The sequence below is a fragment of the Callospermophilus lateralis genome, chromosome 2 (assembly GCF_048772815.1).
Source record: "Callospermophilus lateralis isolate mCalLat2 chromosome 2, mCalLat2.hap1, whole genome shotgun sequence".
Lineage (NCBI taxonomy): Eukaryota > Metazoa > Chordata > Mammalia > Rodentia > Sciuridae > Callospermophilus > Callospermophilus lateralis.
The window spans coordinates 46,128,546-46,141,535 of record NC_135306.1 but is presented as its reverse complement, the minus strand read 5'-3'; the positions used below and the strand labels follow the sequence as shown (position 1 = coordinate 46,141,535).

The 12,990-nt window shown below is 37.5% G+C and overlaps 1 protein-coding gene across 7 annotated transcripts in view; it reads right to left on the bottom strand.

Moving 5' to 3' along the window:
* Positions 1-690: 690 nt before the first annotated feature.
* Elavl2 (ELAV like RNA binding protein 2) overlaps positions 691-12,990 on the bottom strand; it is a 68,114-nt gene continuing 55,814 nt past the window's right edge. For 2 of the 7 annotated variants that reach the window (XM_076843372.1, XM_076843374.1), the window contains exons 4-7: positions 11,597-11,750; positions 8,320-8,545; positions 1,662-1,700; positions 691-1,021 (exon numbers count right to left, since the gene is read on the bottom strand). In XM_076843372.1, the coding sequence (XP_076699487.1) occupies positions 691-1,021; positions 1,662-1,700; positions 8,320-8,545; positions 11,597-11,750 (750 nt within the window). Of the gene's footprint in view, positions 1,022-1,379; positions 1,398-1,661; positions 1,701-8,319; positions 8,546-11,596; positions 11,751-12,990 lie in introns of all 7 variants that reach the window. The other 5 variants (XM_076843373.1, XM_076843375.1, XM_076843378.1 and 2 more) reach the window with 4 other exon arrangements.

Below are 12,990 nucleotides of genomic sequence, written 5' to 3'. Positions count from 1 at the left end.
TAAAAAGTTTCTCCAAATTTTCTTTTTTATAAAAATAGATGCTTTTTTTAAACCCACATCAAAGAGGCTCTTATCTCTTTGGCAAGGTACTGCTTTACGAAAAGTTCTCCAGTATTCTTACAATAAGCGTTTATAATGTAGCCCCCCCCTTCCCCAACCCAAATCATAATTACAAAATAAATACTGTTTTTAACTTCATAAATAAAAATGTAAACTTCAAAATACTTTTCTTAGACATAACAGCAATGCTTTAAATGTAAACCAAACACAAAGCTAATCAGAAAAGGAAAAAAAAGGGGGGAAAATAAGACACAACCAACTGAAGAATTACAACACAAAGCCTCAATATTTACTCACAGGTTCAAGGCAGTTATGTAAAAAGAAAAGAAATGTCTTCCCTTAGCTGAAACACTTTAAAAGGTCCACCTTCTTCAAAGAAGGCAATAGAATGCAATGTGACAGGTAAAAACCCTGTACCTCTTGTCCATATTCAAACATAAAAGATATTTAAGAAGTTTTAATTCAAATACTAGCAATAAAAAATCTCACATATTTCTTAGGATGCTAAGTAGTCGTTTTATCCCCATCTCAACACTGACTTACAAAGACATTTACTAATGTATAAAGTTTCTCTTAACTTGCCTTTGTTGTATAGTTTTCATATATAAATGGACTGAGGACAAGAGCTCATTAGGCTTTGTGCGTTTTGTTTGTCTTAAAGGAGACCTGCAGTACTCTGTCTCCCAGACGGTATCCATTGAGGCTAGCTATCGCCATGGCGGCCTCATCATAGTTTGTCATAGTCACAAATCCAAAACCTTTGCATTTATTGGTGTTAAAGTCACGGATGACCTTCACGTTGGTGACAGCTCCAAAAGGCCCAAACATTTGCCACAGGATACTCTCATCTGCATCGGGAGCCAGGTTGTACACAAATATACACCACCCTGTTCCAGGGTGCCCAGGGATATTAATTCCAGCCAAACTGGTCATTCCATCAATGGTCATTGGAGAAAACCTACTAAACAAAATAGGGGACATACGTGCATGTACACATACGTGCATGTACACACACACACACACACACACACACACACACACACACCAAAAAAAAAAAAAGAGAGAGAGAGAAAGAGAGAGAGAGAAAGAAAGATTGGTTACAGCAATGGACTTTTTTCCATTTTTTTTAATCCCCCCAAATTTTAGCAATTCTCCTCCCCATCAGATACATGTATAGATATTCAATTTTTCAGTCAAGCTATGTGTGGCTTGCAGTGACATGCTGCACTATCGAGGTATTACTAAACTACGAAATGGTCATTACTTGCCGCACTGAATAATACCATCTACAATGGCAAAGAAATGTACTTAGAACTGGCTTCATGAGGTAAGCAGGACTGGGGAGCAAAAATCAACACAAATAGAAACATGCTATAATGTTACAACGCAACACTAAAATAATGGGTTTTTATATGACCAGGTGGCATCCAGTGGTATAGAAATATTCCATGAGTCAACCATGCTTCAGAAAGCAGCTTTTCATTAGATTAACATGCAAAATAAAATCCAACACAAACGTATGAGGGTAGAAATATCACTCTCCAAATCAAAGAAACTAACTGTGGGAAGGGATTATGAATATCATGAACCTCTATCATTACCTCTTTACTCCATAAGCCATATTGAGCAGATTGTCCAACCTGCAAAACACACATTTAGCAAACTTCAGTTTTAATGTTTCCCCTTGATATTGAAGAAAACTGGGCTTGTTACTGCCACGTTCCAAGGGGACATCTGTACATTACTTCTATGTGAAGCCTTAGAACACTGGGTCTTTTCACATTCCTGAGAAAAGGGGTACCACTGCCAGCTTGTCCAATGAATAAAGCCAATCTCTACAAGGGTCAGTGCAGGGGAAACAGTGGTGGTCATTTGAGGAAACTACTTGGAGGAAATATGGAAGCTCTGGAAGAGTTAACATGTGTGCTCTCACTGAGCAAATGCTGGGTGCCCACAAGTACTTTAGTATTGTAAAATTGCTTTACTAATTCTTGAAGATATCAATACACACACATAGACTGGGTGGCCTGTCCAAGAACATAGGGCTAGCAAAATGAAGGGATTAATATTCAAACTCTGCAGTTTATTGAATTCTTTAAATTTCCCTTTATCTCTCAGCTTTGAAGGATTTTCATCTTTTAGACTCAAAGGGGTATAATTACAGATAGAAAAACCTTATGGACCATCTTGTTTAATCCTCCCATTTCTTAAATATACTCTGCTAAGGTCTAGAGAAGGACCTTAGCTTTAATGAGCAAAAAGTCAGGAGCTTAAGACTCTGAACCTGATGCAGTGTTTAACTGTGCTATGAAAGGTATAGGACCATTTAGTTTTAAGAAGCTAGGCAAGAGACAACCAACTTGAACTAATCTTAAAATAATTTTTTTTTCTTCAATGCTAGGAATTGAACTCAGGGCCTGGTACATGCCACTGAGTCACATACTCAGCACTTAAAATTTTTTTTAAAATAAAGTGATTGGGATAATTACATACTTTTCCCATTGCATAAATTAGTCTTGGAGTCTCTGATCCTTCCTTGTTTTGTTAGTTTCAAAAAAACTAATGTACAGCTATATGACCACCATGAGCTGCCACAATGCTTAACACTCCCAAAATGCCACCCCAGGTCAGGGGGCACAAATATTTTCTTCTTTTAACACCTCTGAAAGATTAAGTTTGAGAAAAGTATCAACCTTTCTATAGAGCCCGAGGTACAGGTTGAAGCACATATGAATAAGTAACTACCTTTAGTCCTATAAAAGCCCAATCTCTCTCTTCTGGTCTTTTAGAAATGGATGAATGTTTTCTAAGCCCATTCCTGCCCCCAATTTCCACTGGGAATTTATGTTTTGCAAAAAATGAGAAAGACTAGGTCAATGTAACACAAACTAAGAAAATGGAACAAATCACCATGACACAGGATCCTCTTCTGGTGTGTGTCTTGTCCCACTACCCTCTCAATGTACCACTAAGCACAGTGGACAGGCCTGGGTCACTGCTGGTTAATTATATATACCTGGTAACTAAATAAAATCAACAAGGTTACCAAGATTATGATAAACTACTTAAACCAGGATGCAAACTACCAGAAAGACTGGTTCGGTAGACCTGTTGGCACGTGCAAGTGGTAGAGCACACGTATGAAGAGAACGTATATGTAAGGTCTTTGTGTTCCATTGAGATGATGACTATACTCAAAGATACCAGGCCTCTATACCGAAGAATAAAGGTCACAAACACCGTAACAAAGATGAGTGCAAATTGGCATTACCAATTTGAAAGTTATTCAATACAGAAAACTGCATCAAGCTGCAGGAATGAGTAAAGGATCCATTTGGATATGATAACCTGAAGAACAGAACAGCACCACTAGGCCTCTGTCCAAAGTGCTGAAAGGCCAGAATTCAGAGGCATCTTGTTACTTCACTCCAAATAGAGATATGCCATCTACATCTACTAATTGTGTCCTCAGGCTGGGACTGCCATGATTTCCCTCCACCCACATAGGACATCAATCTCAAGTCCAGAGACAGAATTTGCTAAAAGTTTTCAGTACTTTAAAGTAAAGACAGAGTGGAAACTAAACCTGTCCCAGAACTGAGAGAAAGACATCTCAATCTACCCCATCCCTGAAATCTCCAGGCAGGACATCTAGGACTTTTGCACAAGCATCTCTGAGGACCCTCTGATGACCTCACATATGCCCTACCATGTGAAGTCCTATGAGACACCATGATCTTCACTGAATTCTTTACTTAGCACCCACTTTAGGAAAAACTCAGTTTCTCAGAATTTAAAAGCAAGTTATCTACCCTTCTCCTCCCCCACTATCAGGAAGTGTGTGTGGGGAGGGACATGGATTCAGGAAACTGGCCAAGACCCCGATGAAACCCTCTGTCTATACATGGCCCAGTTTTCCTTGTTCTCTCAGTGTTATGCATCCATGTTTCCCAAGCAGCTTAGAGCAAGCAGAGGGTCCATCACATGAGCATCTCACAGCACAAGTCCTAGTGGCAGTTGGGATACTATATACTAAGCAGCGACAAGATAAAATAGTTGATTGCTATTACTCCCTACAATTTTATGTGTGTGTGTGTGTGTGTGTGTGTGTGTGTGTGTGTGTGATGGCTCTGTCCATAGCTCAAGGATATCTTCCATACACAGTCATTTAAAAATGACCATCAATTTTTAAGTGGAGACCAAGCCATCAGAATGACTCAGGTTTGCATGCTGAGATACTATACTATGGGAAGTAAATGTTAAGATTCCATCAAATACATACTTTTATTACTTAAAAATAACATTCTTTACTTATATTTTAACAGATGCACTGCACCCAAGATCTGCATTCAGTCCCCATGCACCATGCATGCTTCCCTGCAAAAGACTAAGCAGTCCTCAGAGGGCAGAGGTGACCAATGGCACCATCATCTGTCTTTACCCTGTACATATCCCCTTATAAGTAACTTTAAGTGGATTTGGAGGATTAGATTGGATAACCTAGCTTCAATTAAAATTATCTTGACTTAAAAGGTAGCTTAAAAAGGATTCCCATGTTGTGGAAGGGGAGGGGCAATCTAGTTGAGAATGATAATAGTAAGAAAAACTAAGAAAAAGGAGAGCCAATTATCAATTCTAGTATAAGCCACTTTCTGAGGTTAGACATAAAATAATCTAACATGTATCACATGAAATTAAGAAATCAAAAACTATCAATAAATCATGATCCATAAAATATTGTTATTGATAGTTTTTTATGGATCTTGATTTAAAGGTATGTTATTTACTAATACATTAGGTGAATAAAATATAAAGCTAGCCAACAAGAAAATCAATAACACATTTGATATACTGTACAGTTCATCTTTATTCTTTCTTTATTCTCTGATCAGAGTTTATAATTTAATGTATATCATAGCCCAAGTCCACATGCACATATAATTTATGAAAGAGCACACACAAACATGATTTTATCAATAGGAATTCAACTATAATTACTTATTACTGGAAATATTCTGAATACACCATATGTTAGATAAAGCTTTCCCATTTGAAAGCCAGGTGTTTATAAATAGAGAATAAAAATAAGGCACCTGCCTAATTTTCAAGAAGCATCTGACAGACTGTGGGAGAGGATATATTCAAGTAAAGAAGTAGTGAGGAATCAAAGTCAGAAATAAAAAGTATGAAGAGAGACTACTAATGAATAAAAAAATAAAATTCTACAAGTAACTGTTATCAAAACTTCTCCAAAGGACTGACCAAAGCAAGATGAACAATGTACCCCCTCACCCAATCAGATGGAATCATCTGTCTCCTATAAGTTATCCCAGAGGCTCCATACCAGTTTCTTCCAAAAGGAAATTGTGACAATGCAACCAGCAACATGCCCTAAATGCAGTTCAAGTACTGACTGAAAAGACTCTTTCAACAATATATATTATATAGGCTCACAGAAGCTGGCATTAATCTAGATTACATCTGATGAAGTCTGAGCTGCTCCATCAGAAAAGAACATGAAGAGATTTGGCTTAACATTTATTCAGATATAATGTCCAATAATATACTTAAGGGGCTGAAATTGAACTATCCTCCCAAATAAATAAGGCTTGTCTTATTTTGAAAACTATAGTTTACTGATTGAGCATATTAGATCAACAATGCTCATAATAAGAAAATTTACTATTAATGGGAGTTGACCGTGTCATAAACCTCACAAGGGCACTTTTAAACTTGATCCTCATTTACATGGATTTAATTTTTTCTTATAATATGTGGTACACTTTTGGATATTAAAAGCTCCTTGACTATTATAATACTTACAACTGTTTTCTCCAATCCCTCTCAACTCCCAACATACTATAACAAAGTGAGACATTTTCTAAAATGTCTGCTTGAAGGTGACAAACTCAAAAGCTGAGGGCATCAGAACACAGACAAAGCCTTTGTACAGGGCACTAACCTGAACTATGCAAAATACCAACAAAACACTCAAGACCCTTCATTCAAGGGACTTTGTAAATTGACAGAAGGGTCAACCTTTATTCAACAGAATGACATGGGGAAAAAAACATCCAGGTAATGACAGCCAAGTTAAAGACAATGAACAAAAGCACAAATCACATCAGGTTAAACCTGAATTCTAGAAACAGATTCTCTAATACCCATTCTAGACCAAACACCTTCACTGAGAACACTGGAGAAGTTCACATTTGACTCTCTGGACAGAAACTGGAGGAATGGAGGTGAGGAGACAGACAACAGTTAGGAGTCTCAAGGAGGACTGATTCCATTTGCCATCTCTTCAGTCCTTTGGCTCAGCCTTGCTCAGAACTCAGTCTTGGTTCTAACACTGTTTTACTTAATGATTACCACAGAACAAAAAAAGAAGCTTAAATCAGAAAAACAAATTAAAAATAACTAAAACCAATAGAGTTTTCTATTAATAGTGTGCTGAAGTTAACCAACAGGCTGCCAAAGAATCACCTGTAAAATTCCTTTGGGCTTATCTGTCCTCAATTCTCAGAATGCATACATACATGCATACACACACACACACTACACCACACAGAAACTCATGGAGGAAGATGCCGTAGTGGAAAACTACAGGAAGATAAGAAAAGCTCAAAATGAGTATTATGTTATTTCTTTCTCCATCAGGGCAAGTATCAAGCAGCCTGATGCATCTCTCTTCTAGTCCAACTGGCACTACCATCCACCAAAGTCAAAGGTGACACACACTGCTTTTTTCCTCACAAAGTTATAGCAGCAGAGCTCAATCACATAGGAACCCAGTCACCCAGTTCAAACACAGCCTTTGACAGTACCATCTCTTCTGCCATGGCAAGAGCCGATTTAAGTAGGAATTCAATGTGGTGTTTATGGCAAATTTCTTTCTCACATTTCAGGTAACATACTTGAGTATTTTTTAAAAGAAGATATTATGAATGATTTATCCCACTCTCTTGAGTACTCTAAAACCCCAATGAAAAAATGTGTGTGATTTAAGTCAGAAAACATAACTTCCATCTCATTAGGTCAAGTTTGGTTATATTTTTGCTAATTATTCTGTCTCAGGAAAGAAATAAAATTAATATGTACTTGTAATAAAAAAATGTGTGGGGGTTAGATGGCATTATGGCTATAGTACACCATATGGCCAAAAAGGACATGAAAAAAATTCTGGAAAATAAGAACTGAGTAACTTGTTTATGAAACCAGAAACTGTGCTCTGTTGAATTTCTTAAAGTCTCTATTTTCACGTGCAGATTAGGGATGGTTTTGAATGATTTCCTAGGTTGATTGTTATCCCAGGATTAGACTAAAACTTGAAAAGCTGAAATATTTATACCTGTCAATGAGACAGTTCTTCGTTGGGTTAATGTCCTGGTCATTCTATGGACTACAAAGAGGTCAAAAATTACCACCCTCAGGCCAAATCCACACTGCCACCAAATACTACATGGTCCAAGAGATAAGAACAGCTTTTACATTTGTAAAGACTTGTTTACTTAAAATAAAAAAAAAAAAAAGACATTCAAATACTGTAACTCATAAAGCTAAAATATTTACTATCTGGCCCTTTACAGGCAAAGTTTGCTAACCTCTAACCTACAACAACAACAAAAAAAGTGTGTGTGGGGGGGATCCATTTTTAGGAACTTAAGTGTATTAGCATAGGTTATGATTTTTGGATGATGTATATGCTACAAAACAATAACTCAAAGAGCTTGACTTAAGTTTTTTTGTGTTTCAACTTCACCAAAAGAAAAACTTTTTACAAAGGGGAAATAAATCAGAAGCTCTGGAGGCAGTTCATTAGACCATCTGTAGGTTAGGATTTTTCAATTGATGGTTTAGGCCAGATAAGTTGTTGTTGGCTATCTGTACAATGTGAGCTATTTAGTAGAATCCCTGGCCTCTACCCACTAGATTCTAGGAGGTCAAAAACATACAGCTCCCAAATTATGCCAATACGTATCTCCAGGCACTGCCAAAAGTCCTCTAGAGGCAAAATCGCCCCTCGTGGAGAATCACTGTCCACTGTTGTAGATAATTGTCTTTTTGTCTCCACTTCTAAATAGCAAAAGAAAACTATTCCCCAAGTAGATTTCTTTTCCATTTAAAAAAAAAAAGAAAGAAAGAAACGACATTAACAACAAAACAAACCAAATATCCTGTTAATAAAAGCACTGGACAGTAAACCTGAGCATTCTCTTTTAGCTCAGTAGCTGGGCATGAGAACTAGACCAGACTTACCTAAAACGCTGAGCCTGCTGAGCTAGCGGTCCTGGATACCTTCTGTTTGGAGACTGGTACAGCTGGGAAAGGATGGCCTGATTGGTTTTTTGGCTTGGATTATTAGCAAACTTTACAGTGATTGGCTCTGTGGCACCAGGAGGTTTCTGGCCATTTAGGCCTTTGATAGCTTCTTCTGCCTCAATCCGCTTGTCAAATCGAATAAACCCTACACCCCTTGATATGCCTATGGTAGATGTGAGTAAAGATATGGGGAAGAGGGAGTGGAAGGAGAAGGGAAAGGAGAGAAGAAAGGATAAATTAATTTTTCCTTCTCAAGAACATCTTTTCACTCACATAAAGCATTTGCCACAAAATCACATCAGAAAGAATGTTTTTCCTTAGCAATTTGATGCAGAATCACAATTCCGCATTTTTTTAAAAATGCATGAAGTCACCTAAACAATCTGAGTTATCACATGCCTTCCAATAAGCCAAGACAACAAGAAAGCACAAGTTATGTCTGTCCATGTTTTCCCTCACACACTCCCTTTCTCTCTCCCATGCACTCTCCTTAATAATGTCAGCAGCAAGCATCAGTTCCATTTTTCAAATGTACTATGGGATAAATAGTTCAGAAGTAAGGGGCCCAACAGCTCCCTTTCTTGTAATAAGAGCAGAACCAGGCATTTACTAAAAAATACATGCACTGTAGTAGAAAGATACACTTTAGCTCAAACTTTTAAATAATATATTCAGCTTAATAATATTATGTAGGATGTAAGTCTTGGAAAAAAATTGTCCCAAGATGGTCTTCTGGTTCTCCTAAACTCCCCTGTATTTCTAATGAGCTAACTTATATTAGAAATGTAATGTTACATGGAGGAAAAGAGGGAAAGGAGGACCCAGCTCTTAAAATAAGTAAATAAGTAGAGATTCAAAGCATTCTAGCCTCTACTGCATTACTCTTAACTATGGAAGACCATTCCTGTTCATATTCTCCCCACTTTGAGAGACAAGAATGATAAAGCAAAGGATGGCCAAGAACCTTTTCAGCTTATGAGAGATGGCAGAGGAAAACCCGCTTACTCCACAAAATTACTGTGAACAGGCTAGTGGGGTGGCCATGGCTGGTCACCATGAGGTGAGCAGCAGCAGGACAATGCTTTCCTGGCAAGCAAGTAGGCACTAATGGCACCAATCTAGGACCAGCAGGTAGAAAAGTACCAATGATTCAGAAACTGTATTGATGAAGAAAAGGGCAGTTACTAAGAAAATGCACTAGACCATCATCATTTAGAGGAACTTTATAAAGAAATGAAGGTCTACTTGCCTTACAGGTCAAGGTCTACTTGCCTTATAAGGTCAATGGCTCAGAATTTTCTGAAGTAGATAAGGCATTTTTTTTTTTCTGGATGCACTTAATCTCAGAAAGCCCTTATCACTTTACCTTTTGTATGTAAGCTATATTCATTGCACATTATTACCACCTGATGGCTAAATAACAAAATTGCAGGTTTTCATTTTTTCATTTCAGGTAAAGTGAGTAAGTTTTCCTTGAAAGTCATAAGTATGAAGATGAAATTACAGCAAATATATCCCTTCACTTATCTACTACCTTCTATTAAGAACTAATGACCACTAGGATTCAGCTGTTCCATTAGGAAAGCATTAGATTTGCAATGAAATGGCCTTTACACAGGATGAGTCACCTAAACTGGTGGTCCTAAAACCTGAGCATGCATCAGAATAATCTAAGAGCAAAATGCTCATCCTCTGAGTTTTATTGAGTAGATATTTTTTGGGGAGGTGTCCAAGAATTTACAATTCTAGTAAGGTTCTAGAAGGATGCTAATGATGTAGGTATCATACGGACCCATACTTGAGAATCACTGACTAAAACACAAAGTGGTGAGCTAGGTCCACCTGTGATCCCACATGCTCAGAATGAACTTTCAACTAGTTAAGAGGTGAGATGGGCTTTCTGTAACATAAATGATGTCTACTCTCAATCTATCAACTTCTCTTTAAAATGAATTAAATAAAAAGCATGAATGATATGAACAAAATCAAAAGGGCATTTTTGTTGCTTTGAACAAATTTTATCAGGATTACTGTGTATGGATTTCTATTTGACCCCCCTAATAATCTATGTGATACAACAGTATGATAAAACGTGTAAGAAGGATTATGAAATAACTAATGCAGCTAAAACCATATTTAGTCAAGTAAGAGCATATTGCATATGCTCTTACTTGACTAAATTTTCTCATAACAGCAAAACCTACAGGCCATTCTTCCAGGCATGTATACAGTGGCAGAAATCTCTAACCACAACTCGAAGGGTGGTGCTTCCTATGAAGCCAATACCAGCACGTAAGGGCAGAACAGGCTCTCTTGATCAAATTCAAATCAACTACACTGATCTGCAATTGAAGATTACAAACTTAGCCTAATTTTTATTCTAAGGCTAATCTGCTGCTTTCTTTATTAAAAAATATTCACACATTGTAATATGTAAGCTCTTAATGTGGCTGCTTGGGAACCACAGTACTATGGGTGATCATTTTCCCCCATGTTATCATGATTCTCTATTTTTTAAATGTTCATAAAAAAATGAGTACTGCTGCTGTAAAAATATGCCTGAATTTTTTTTCTAAAAATCCATAATCAACTGTCAGCTTTCCTTTAAGAAGCACTGACAGAAGTGTTACCTTACATACGAAAGTTTCTTTAATAAACATCTTATTCTTCTCAGTTCTGTTCAGTTAAAAGCTGCATTAGGCATAACATAAATTTTTAACATTCAAAATTCTGTGCTCTTACTGCATATGACTGTACAGTACAGCGTGGACCTGGAGAACAGCCTGAGCAGCAATCACCAGCATGGTTGCAGTGTGATCCTCCCTTGGAGGACTAGCCGCATACTGCTGCATTAAACTTTGCTCTTTACAAAAATAAGATTGTTTATTAGTATTTTATAAGGAGAATGGGGGCTTTTTTTCACGCAGTGGCTTGGAAATGAAGATTATGGCATCTATAAATTTATTACAAGCCATGAAACAGGCTTCAAACCTGCACCTTCAGGGTGGAAATGACTCAAGCTCACGCACTACACTCCACAATCTATTTTTGTCCATGCATATTTATGAACAATTCCAGCAGAAAATTGCATTTTCTGGCCCACATATACCTTTGATGTGTTCTAGAGGCAAGACTGCGGCATGGGAAGACAGAATATTTCACAATCTGCCAGCTAGAAAGAGCAAAAGACTGTCCAGAACCACTGCCTACTCACCAGTGACCTGGTCGACAAGAATACGAGAAGTAATAATGCGTCCATATTGTGAAAACAGCTGTTCCAACTCCTTCTGGGTCATTGTTTTCGGAAGCCCGCTGACATATAAGTTTGCATCTCTGATAGAAGCTGAACTTGGGCGAGCATAAGAAACCTGGAAAAGGGAAATAAAATTAAGTGTATATGCAACTCAATCACTTCCTTTCAGAAACTCAAAAACTGCCTTTAGTAACTTTTCCATAAACAGCATATAACAAACATTAATGCTAATGTTTACCCGATTTGCTCACTTCTGGGTAAATTCTAGACAAATGGCAAGGGCCATTCCTCTGGGTAGAGAGAAAAGAGCATTTGCCTCAAGAGGGTTTTAAGTTCTCAAAACAGATCAGGACCACTCATGGTAACAGGCTGTCCTCAGCGGGGGCCAAACCCCCAAAATAGAGATTTGGGGCCATCATTCAGGCTTCTAAATTCATCAGACACATTTTTATAACCTTTTTTCCAGCCTATCCTAGAAAGATAGGATATAGATGGCATGGTGGTACCACATTTCTAAATATTGACCCTTTGTCAGTAAGTGTGCCCTTTTGATTTAGGCCAAAAGAACTTACTTTCTTCCACAAATTCCAATGCATAAGTGAGCTACGCCCTCTATTCTCCATTATCTTCTTGTCAGGAAGTCTTTATAACCTGGATTTTCAGGTTCTAAGTCCTTGTATTGACTTTGCTTGCCTTGTTACGTATTCAAGATGCTTCCTATCTTTGAACTATAGTATTCTAAATCTCAAGGATGGAAGACAAAATAGTTTGTTTATAATCTTCACTGTTGATGTCTCGCTCATCACTGTATCCTCAATGACTAGTTAATGCCCAACACGTGATAGATACTAAATTTGATCAGTAAAGCCTATCCAATATCTCCTTGATCCTGAGGGTCCACAATTGTGTCCTGGACCAGAGCATTTAAAGGAGCAGTTCATCAAGTCATCTAGATATTTTGCCTAAATCATAATCAAGAACTCCTTTTCCCATAATCTCTGTCCGCCAATATTTAGACAGCTATGAGTTTCTTGAGTTATTCCTGACCACATTCCCTTTGTTTTGACAGTAAGCTCTTCTGGACGAGCTAAGGGCAAAGAAATTTCCATAATATAATCTATATCCAACATTATTCATAAAAATGACTACTGCATTTAACTCTGGGACCGATTTGCCAGGGTGTCATAATATGATTACATGAGTGCCCATCTTTAACCTCGTTTGTTACCCTTGAAAAGAACTTTTAGCATGAAACACTCAATATTTTCTCCTTGGTTTAAATTATGCCAACAGCTATTACTTTTTTTTTTTCCCTCCCCAGAAATAAGAAAAACAGACCAGATTTCTACATTACT